The sequence below is a fragment of the Cottoperca gobio genome, chromosome 8, assembly GCF_900634415.1.
Source record: "Cottoperca gobio chromosome 8, fCotGob3.1, whole genome shotgun sequence".
Classification (NCBI taxonomy): Eukaryota; Metazoa; Chordata; class Actinopteri; order Perciformes; family Bovichtidae; genus Cottoperca; species Cottoperca gobio.
In genome coordinates, this window is record NC_041362.1 from 10,224,592 (window position 1) to 10,234,864 (window position 10,273).

General features: G+C 39.2%; 1 protein-coding gene across 1 annotated transcript; it reads right to left on the reverse strand.

The window, feature by feature from the left end:
- Nucleotides 1-547: 547 nt before the first annotated feature.
- Nucleotides 548-9,557, reverse strand: LOC115012493 (ER lumen protein-retaining receptor 2). Its single transcript, XM_029438133.1, has 5 exons — nt 9,297-9,557; nt 5,428-5,528; nt 5,157-5,315; nt 3,632-3,884; nt 548-1,844 (listed from the first exon to the last, which is right to left on the reverse strand). The coding sequence occupies exons 1-5, from the start codon at nt 9,385-9,387 to the stop codon at nt 1,810-1,812; spliced, it is 639 nt and encodes a 212-aa protein (XP_029293993.1). The 5' UTR covers nt 9,388-9,557; the 3' UTR covers nt 548-1,809.
- Between the last annotated feature and the right edge of the window lie 716 nt (nt 9,558-10,273).

Here is a 10,273-nt window from a genome sequence, read left to right on the forward strand (position 1 = left end):
TTTGTATTTTTAACAATTTAGACAAAACTAGCATTATGAAGGTGTCACTTTGGGCTCTGGTTAATTGTTATGGCATTTCTTCGTTTTGTGTTTTAGAAACCAAACCAGCAACCGATTAATCAGGAAGATAATTAGATTAATCCACAACGAAAATAATCATTAGTTGCAGTCCTATAAAAAAGTTACCGTAACCAAATACATCATCTTGCTTTTACATGAGTAATAATAATATAATATTTAATAGAACAGCCATAGAGGACATTTTTCTGCATTTAATCCTTTTACTGTTAATACATTAATTTCCTGATTATGTTTACATACGTTCACTAAAGTAACATTTTCAATGCAGGCCTTTTACTTGTAACAGAGTATCTATACAGTGTGGCATTTATAATTAAAAATCATTTGAATACTTCCTGCCCCACTGTCCATGTCACTATTAGGGGTCAAAAACTCCATAATGTACCTTTAAAAAGAAAAGAAGAAAAAAAAGGTGTGCTTCTAATCTTTGCTTGAATGATTTCAATAATCAAACAGCGACACCAGAGAGATTCTCATAAAATCTTTAATGGAGGTGATATCATGCAAAAAATAAAAAACATAAAAAGTTGGGAATGACTAATTTGAGAAAGTTGATGTTAACAAGAGGCCTTTAAATGTAATAGAAATGTACCCAATGGACACAGTGACCCTCCCGTCCACTCAATTACAGAGCAACATCTGTTTAATTGTTCACACTCCAGACATACAGTTAATTGAAATGTCATAACCAGTCAAAGAGCTGAAGGATTCTCAGTCTAATATCATCATCCCTTATTGCTTTACTCTGGACTTCATTGATTTCAAAGAAGGTGTTCAAGAGTTGCGTTTGTTATTTGGGTGCAATGCTATCAGAAACAAGGTTTGTGCTCCATCTACATCCATGTGTGATGAATGTGATGTAGCATAGTTTAAAGATTGTGTACATATATATTAAAGCTGTAGAAAAATTGATGCATTTTTATTTTTTTTTTTTTCAAAAAAGCAAGAAGATCAATAAACACATGAAAGGTTTAATTCCATTTGAAAATACTGACATCTATGTCCCAAAGATTGCTGGCACTAAAGTAATTTATTTCGTTGGTTACTTCTTAAACCTAAGATGATACTACAAATACAGTCTTCTGCTTACAAAAAGTTTCAGGTTTATAGACTATAGTTAAAATGTTGTTTCGAGCAATTTTAGAGAGCAATGTTTTTACAAAATGCATGTTTTTGTTGGCGTGAAGCTTTTGCTGTTGGCATCTTAAATATTTCCATAAGAAGGTACATGTATTACAGTATATGCAGACAAAAGAAAACCAAAAGTAAAAAAAGGTGAGAAAGTGGATATAATCTTCATCAGGCACTCAGATACATTACCTCTTTATCTCACTCTTTAACAAGACTGTACATTTGTGCATTTCATTACCAAGTCAAACAAGGTACTTCTCAAAGTCGACCCTATTTGTGACATTATAAAAAAATTAAAAAACAAGCGTATACACCTCACATGTAGAAAAAAAAAGCCTTTTCTCCTATTTGAACAGCAATGAAAAGAAGTTTAAGGCAAGATGCTGAACACAGAAATCCAAACGTTTATGGATTTTTGTTCAGCTCTGCTGTTTGTTGGCATTTACCATATCAGCAATCATCAAGAAGACTAGTGTTTTCCCCCCAAATAGTTGGCTCTCTGTCTCAGGCATCTTTTGCTGTAGGTCACGAGAATAAACGACGTCATCTCCACACCCCCCTGAGTCTGCTGGGAGTCTCCGTCTCCTTCTGTACGATTTATGCCGGCAGGCTCAGCTTCTTGCCTTTCAATACTGAGGGACAAGACAGAAAGATATACCGTCAGAAACCATCACAGGGCCAGTACATGTTCATGCTGCCATAGATGATTTACACAACTTTGCTTTGATAGTTTAAAAATGCTTTTAAAGGAGAGTTCAACTTGTGTTCAGAAGTAACCCTCGGTGGTTGTAAAACAGAAGCTCTTTTCAACCAACTACTTCTAGGAAGTAGAGTTCAAATGGATTAAACCAGAAACTCAACGTCACTTGTGCACACATTCCCATCTAAAGAACCGTGAAGATTAGGTCATTTAGACTGATGACATATTTTAGAAGTGTTTGAGACACAATTTTCACACAAGATTTAACACAGAGACAGTTGTTCTTCGTAATTTACCTTTTTTTTTCTTTTGAATGGATGAATGAATAGGAGACACTCAGAGAAGAAAAAGGAGATCGAAAACTCTAACACGCACGCCTCCAATGTGAGTAATATGGATATTTATTTCTGCTTTACAACATAAGGAAATTATAATTTAAGTTCTTGGGCTATCATAAAGTGCTAACCAAAGACTTTTAGGGAGCCAGGAGGAACTGAATTTAAACTCCATTTTCTGCGATGAACATGAAAAAAGGTTTCCCCTGGGCACCCAGAGGGAGGCACGACTCCTACTTTCAAAACCCCAAATGTAGAGGATGTACTTCCTTCGGCAGCTGAAGAAGTTTAACCTGCCAAAGTCAATGATGGTGCACTTTTACACTGCCATCATTGAGTCCATCTTAACCTCCTCCATCACCATCTCTGCTGCCACAGCACAAGGACAAGGGCAGACTGCAGCATATCATTCCCTCAGCTGAGAAGAGTGATTGGCTCCAATCTGCAGTCCCTCCAGGACCGTGAGGCAGGCAAGATTGAGTCTGACCTCTCCCGGCCCAGACAAAAACTTTTTGATTCACTCCCCTCCGACAGGAGACTGCGGTTCATCAGGACCAAAACCACACGCCACAAAAGCAGCTTCTTCGTGACTGCAGTAGGGCCTCATCAACAAGGCCCGGGACCCCTACCGACCCTGACTCTTACCCAGCTCAGTCTAAAACTGTTATATTTGTTATAGTATTGTAATATTCATTTATGTTCTGTAAACATGAAGGAAAATTCCTTGTTAGTGAAAACCTACCTTTCAATAAACCTCATTCCGATTATAATGTTGGCCCTAAGAAAACTACTGTATCGAAGTTACTGAACAAAAATCAATGGCTATAGTAACTGACAAACCGTGAAGTTTTTCTACATCTTTGTTGTTTTGAATGTAGTGTGAACAGCTGCAGTTTCGGAAGCAATGTGAAGTGGGATAAAGATAGAAGGGATCAAATCTACAGCCATGGTTTCGTGAGGAAAATGGATTCTGAGGTCCAGCCGATGCTAATGTGCGGGTTCAGCAGCCTGAGGAAACCAACTCAAAGTGCGTACTTCCACATTTACAGTCTTTTAAAGACAAATTCTCCTTTGTGCGTTTCCTGGGATAGTATTTCCTTGCTGAGCTACTGTAGATGGACAGTAATAAAAAGAGTAGTTGTACTTAAAAGACCACTGTGAAAGCCTCATATTAGCTTCAACCGAACTTTAGAACGAGGAATTCTTTTTTACTGTAGCTGAAGAAGAAAACATAATTGGTAATTGAATCATATTTCATGTGTATAACAAGTGTCCATATACAGTAAAAGATTATTTTGTTCCCATTGTATTGTCTGATAATTACTCTCTTATTTTTGTACTTAGTTTATGTCTTATGCCATAATGGATGATACATGAAACCCACCTTTGGTGACATAAAGGTAGAAGAAGTCACAGTAGAGGACAGTCTGGACCAAACCGGCTACAATGGCAATCATGTCAAAGAAGCCTTCAAAGTAGAAACGCCAGACCCAGTTGAAGAGATAGAGGGCCCGATACAGGCCCAGGCAGAACAGGTAGTGGGTGGTGATAGTCTCTGCCTCGCCAGTCTTGCTGATCATGAAGAGCTGAGGCAGGATTGCCACAGACTCCAGGTAGATGGAGAACGTCCACAGGATCTGAGGACAGACACATTTAAATGTTCAGGAATTGGGGATGTAAAATAATAATCAGATCTAAGCCTCCTCTTTTCAATATTAATGATGCATGATTTTCTTTACAAATTCAAGCCTTGTTGCAGTTCAGTCTGTTTGTCTTCTCATCCAGCATGTGAGACGCAGAGCTGAACAGCCGCTGACTGAAAGCAAACGTGTAAACAAACCAAACGTGCACAAGGTACCAATTGCCATTTTTTGGATTTTCTTTTCCAAATGTTGAATCTGACCAGAATTAACCAACACAACATTTAGCCAGCGCAAAAATGATGCAACAAAAAACTAAACATTGGCCACTGCCAATTGCAAATGACATCATATTTGCCGATAGGCCAATGGCCGTCAACAATGTCAATATTGGCCGATAAATCGGTGCATCCCTAGCAGGAATCACATTACAGTATATATAATGACAGACATCGGAGTGTGTGTGTGTATGTGTGTGTGTGTGTGTGTGTTCCATCTGGCCAACGCTTGGGGCCAATCTACTTTACGCTCGGCGCTGCGTGTTGCTGTGGACCAGACTGAGTGCAGAGCCGCGTGAGACGTTATTTGGATCAGCGATTCTGTATAAAACTGCAGAACATGGTCCGCCTGGCCAGTCTTTGGTTAGCGTCTGTGCTAAGCCGTAAAAGTGCAAATAGACGCGCATCAAAATCCACATAACAGCACGACCATGTCTGCTAATGGCATCTATGGGACGTCTGTCTGTTTTCTTTCATAAAATAGCGCGCCTGTCTGTTACCGGTGATAGAAATGAGGATAAGGGTGTGTGTGTGTGTGTGTGTGTGTGTGTGTGTGTGTGTGTAACACGTTTATCCATTCCGTTACGGTACAGGTGTCCAGAGCATTCAAAATGGTGCACCGCCCTTTAAATGAAGATGAAGTCTGAACTTCAACTTTCTTCCAAAGCCTTCATAAAACCGGGGCATACACATTTAATGGGGCTTTGACTTTATTGAGGCCGTAAAATCTTTAATAGGAGCTTTCGCACTCATGATGCGTAGACTGTAGCGTTGCTACTGTAAGCGCATGCATAGACTCACTTCGAAACCAAAGAAGCAGCGGTAAGAGCACATCCCGAACGGGCACTGCTCTAGTACAAATACATTTTAGACACAGTATCATTCATACCAAGCAAGATTAGACGTTTACAGCAGGAAATTCTTATAGCGGTCAGCTCCTTTTCAAATAATCATATCACATTTTGACAACATTATAGGAAGTCGAACCCACCTCAAGGGGAGCGAAGCTGTGGTTGATGAGCACAGCAAGACCCCCGACGGGAACAATAAGGAACTCCACTCTGAAACTGTCATGGTTGCCGTCGTAGGTGGCCCTGAACTTCACGTAGATCAGGTAGACTGTGGCATACGCACAACCGACGTAGATCAACTGATAAACAACAGAACAGAACAGCAGAACATCTCATCATTGAAGGTACTGGGGAGAAATGTGGAGCTTGTATGAAAGGCTGCTGGCCAGAGCTGAAATGTGACCATCTTACCTTCATGCTTGTGTTATAGAGGGAGATGAAAGAAGTGAGCAGATCCAAGTAGCGTGTGGTGAACACTATAGCAAACAGGATTTGGCTTTTTCCAGAAATACCTTTAACAGAAATATCAAACAGATTTTACTTTTATGTTGAGCCATCAGAAAGGGCAGTTTGGATATCAGAATCAGAAATGCATTTCCTTGTTGAATGGTGCCATCTAGTGGAAACATGATGAAGCAATCTCAGTCCTTTTGAACTTATATATTGATGTTCTTAAGCTTACACAGCACATCAGCAGAAAACAAGAAGTGTGTACATGTTTCTCTCTTTGTATGCATGCATCTCATACCTTATCACAACCAAACAGAGACCCTTACAAAATAACTTTGGTTTTAAAGACAATTAGAGGCAGAGATGGACATCCCTCACATATCTTACCATGCCTAAATATTATGATTTTATCTTGCAAAATAAGCTTAATGGGCTTTAAGATGCATACAGAGTGGTGCAGTGGTTCGCCCGGATGCCTTGGCGAAAAGGTCCTTGGTTGGAACATGGTGGATTTTCTGTGTGGAGTTTCTTTGTGTCTGCATGAGTTTCCTCCAGCTGCTCTGGTTTTCTTCTTAGTCTGAGTGAATTGTTGCCTGTCTGTACACGGTGTGCACAATTATTAGGCAAGTGAGTATTTTGACCATTTGATCATTTTATGTATATTTTCCAACTCCATGATGTATAAACTTGAATGAGTATTGGATTTAAGCATATCAGGTGATGTGTATTTGTGTAATGAGAGAGGGTGTGGCCTTAGGAGATCAACACCCTATATCAAGGTGCGCATAATTATTAGGCAGCTTCTTTTCCTCAGGCAAAATGGGCCAAAAAAGAGATTTAACTGACAATGAAAAGTCACAAATTGTAAAAAGTATTTCAGAGGGATGCAGCACTCTTGAAATTGCTAAGATATTGGGGCGTGATCACAGAACAAATGTTTTGTTGCAAATAGTAAACAGGATCGCAAGAAACATGTTGAGAAAGAATTACGCAAATTAACTGCCAAAGATTTGAGAAGAATCAAACGTGAAGCTACCAGGAACCCATTATCCTCCAGTGCTGTCATATTCCAGAACGGCAACCTACCTGGAGCACCCAGAAGTACAAGGTGTTCAGTGTTCAGAGACATGGCCAAGGTAAGGAAGGCTCAAACCCGACCACATAAGTTGAAACGTCAAGACTGGGCCAAGAAATATCTGAAGACAGATTTTTCCAAGGTTTTATGGACTGATGAGATGGGAGTGACTCTTGACAGACCAGATGGATGGGCCTGGGGCTGGATCAGTAATTGGCACAGAGATCCACTTTGACTCAGACGTCAGCAAGGTGGAGGTGGGGTACTGGTATGGGCTAGTATTATTAAATATGTGCTAGTTGGATCTTTTTGGGTTGAAAAGGGACTCAAAATCAACTCCCAAAACTACTGCCAGTTTTTAGAAGACACTTTCCTAAAGCAGTGGTACATGAAGAGGTCTGTATCTTTAAGAAGACCATGATTCTTATGCAGGACGATGCTCTATTGCATGCATCGAAGTCCTCCACTGCGTGGCGAGCCAGTAAAGGCCTTAAAGATGAAAGAATAATGACATGGCCCCCTTCCTCACCTGACCTAAACCCTATTGAGTACTTGTGGGCCCTTCTTAAACGGAAGAATTACAGTGAAGGTAAGCAGTACACCTCTCTGAACAGCGTGTGGGAGGCTGTGGTTGCTGCTGCACAAAAAGTTTATCTTAACGGATCAAGAAACTGACAGACTCCATATGAATGGAAGACTTGTGACTTATTGAAATGAAGCGTGGTTATATTGGTCACCGATTTATTTATTTTAAATGTCTGAAAAGTTTATTTGTACATTTTGAGTTGTTTGTTTATTATTCTCACCTTAACAGATGAAAATAAACAAGTGAGATGGGAAAACTTTCGTTTTTTCATTTAGTTGCATAATAACATTAATAGTTGCCCAATAATGGTGCACACATAGATATTCTCCTAAGAAAGCCAAAACCTCACTTTTGCTTTCTTAAATATTCAGGTTTGAGGTTTATTAACATTTTGGATTGACCAAGAGCACTGAAGTTGTTCAATAATAAAATGAATCCTCAAAATTACAACTTGCCTAATAACTGTGTATACAGTGTATATGCGAGATGACAACCTTTACAAAATGTACCCCTGGTTCTTGCCTAATTCAAGCTGGTCTAGGCTAGAGGCCCATGCAAAGGATAAGCAGGTCTTGATCCTCCAGGAGATTTTTCTAGTGTTTCCTCCATCTTTGCATCACGTGCTGTGTGCAATAACTGCTTCATCTTCTCTTAGCATCTCTGTGTCACTTCTTCTTCTCTCTGCGTGAATGGTATCCTTGTTTTGGCTCTGCAGTGTATGTATAGTCTGTCGTCTTTTCAGGTTCTCAAGGTAATGAGGAAGTTTTTACATCCTACCAGCGCTTGGCAGCACTTTGACTTTCATCAAATATTAATCTGATCCATATGCTTCATGTATGTATGCACTTTATTTACCTAATATTGTCATTCTGCCATTATTCTACTATTGTTATTTCTGTCTACTATACACAACAGCTAGGTTATTGCATGTCTGTCTGTCCTGGAAGAGGGAGTTTGGTCATTTTCATTCAATGAAAAAGGTTGGATCACTGTATTTCATATGGTTATTATACAGCAGGTTTGGGAAATCTTCATTTGCAAAGTAATTAGTAACTTAGGTCATCAAATCACTTTAGTTGTGACATTTAATATATTTCCCACTGAAATGTAGTGAAGTAGAAGTACAAAGATTAAAACACTCAAGTAAAGTTCCTGTCACTCAGAATTGTACTTAAGTACAGCACTTGAGTACATGTACTTAAATACTTTCCACCAGTGGTAACATTAACATTTTAAACATAATTAATAACTTAGATGTAGATACAACTATGCAATATCTAACAATGTAAACCTAAATTATACATAAACACTATCTACACTATTACACATACCACTATCTTTTGGTTGTAACCCAACATAACCCCCATTAGCTTTGAACCTTTAGGCAACCCTCCAGCTTTGCAGGAGGCCAATCACAACAATTCTCCTCATAAGCAAAGTAGGATACACTACTGTGTCCTCTTGACTGCAGACCAGAAATAACTCTATATAAAATATAAATATAAATATATAAATAAGAGCTAGAGAAATGTGTAAAAGAAAAAGTAACACAAACTACTTAAGCGGGTTAGACACTTCCGCAGCGCTTTAGAACGCCACGTCAGAAGCCAGACGAGAATAATCGAACACCAAATGTATAATTATAGAGCAGGAGTAATGGATGTGTGATGTGTACAGAAAGCTAAACCAACAGGTGAAACTAAATAAATGCCCCCCAAAAATATGATAAATGTTGTATTAATTTGCTTATTCAGCTATTAAGTGACTACATCAACCTGTAACGTTAGCTTAGCTAACAATTAGTTAATCATACCAGCAATCCCCATTCAGTTAGCTGATGCTATGCTATATTAGGACGTTGTAACTTCCATATTTAACTGTATATGTTCAATAAATACAGCAGTAGACTGCTCCTAAAACTTGTTAAGGGGGTGCAGACAGCCCAGTCAACGTTAGCCCATTGACTGCTAACGTTATTAGCCATAGACTCAAATGAATGGGTGGTAAACGTTAGCATGTAGCTAGCGTTAGCTAGCTTGGAGCTTGCTGGGTAAGACGAGAGAAAGCTAAAATGATCGTTTCAGACATTTACGAAAAGGCAAAGTTAACCATTAACGTTAGGGCAACAATATTGTAGCATATATTATACAATTTACAGGTATGGCTCACCTGCACATGACCTGCTTTTCCATATTTTAAGTAGCAGGATGATGATAGCAGCCAAATGAGAGAGGTCCCCTGTCAGTCTGAAGACGTTCATTGTTGCAGAATGAATGAACGGACACAAACTAAGGCAGATGTCGCTTTTATCCTTTGAAGTAGATCGTTTCAAACTTAATGCTGTCTTGTGTGAAGGCTTCTCCTTCTTAATTTAGCAGCAAACGGGGCTGAGGGCTTCACAGGATTGAAAATATGGCGAGAGAGGAGGTCGACGTGGAAGGGGGCGTGAAAAAACACAGAGAGAGATTTGGATTGGACTAAAATCTGACTGACAGACGAGAAGATCCGCCTACAATGAGCTGTACGGAAAGCGAGTGAAAACTTGAGCCCTGTGAGAATGAGGAGTCGTGAAGTCATGATCACGGAATGTATAAAGAAGCGTGAAATTGATCCCATAATTTTATGTTTTCATTTATTGTGATAAAACTTCAGTTCAGGTCAAAGATGGCTGAGATCATGAAGTCACCAAACTACATAAACTAATATGTATGATGACAGTGTCATTTCTCCCACACCCAAAAAAAAAACAAATTGGGTAGGTGTGTCAATTTTCCATGTTGTTGTCTGCCCAGAGAGTTCACCTGTGGTGAACATGGATTTTTGCTGCTGCTTTATATACATACAATGTGTTATCTGCTCCGCGGTCATTAAGGCTCCCGGGGGCCCCTAAAAGTCCCATATATATACTTTCTGTGTATTTATTTACTTATGTAATCAAAAATTAAAAAACTGACATGACAAGGGCCTTAAATCTTAATCTGGCTTTATTTACCACTCTTAAAGCAATCTCTTAAAGTCAACTTGACAAAAGAGCATTGGCACTTTACTTGAATGATCTTGTTTATGTTTATCAAGTTAGACCAACTCAGAGGGCAAAGGCCATTCTGGCAGACCTTCATGCAGAGTTTCAATTCCTGCTATCAGGG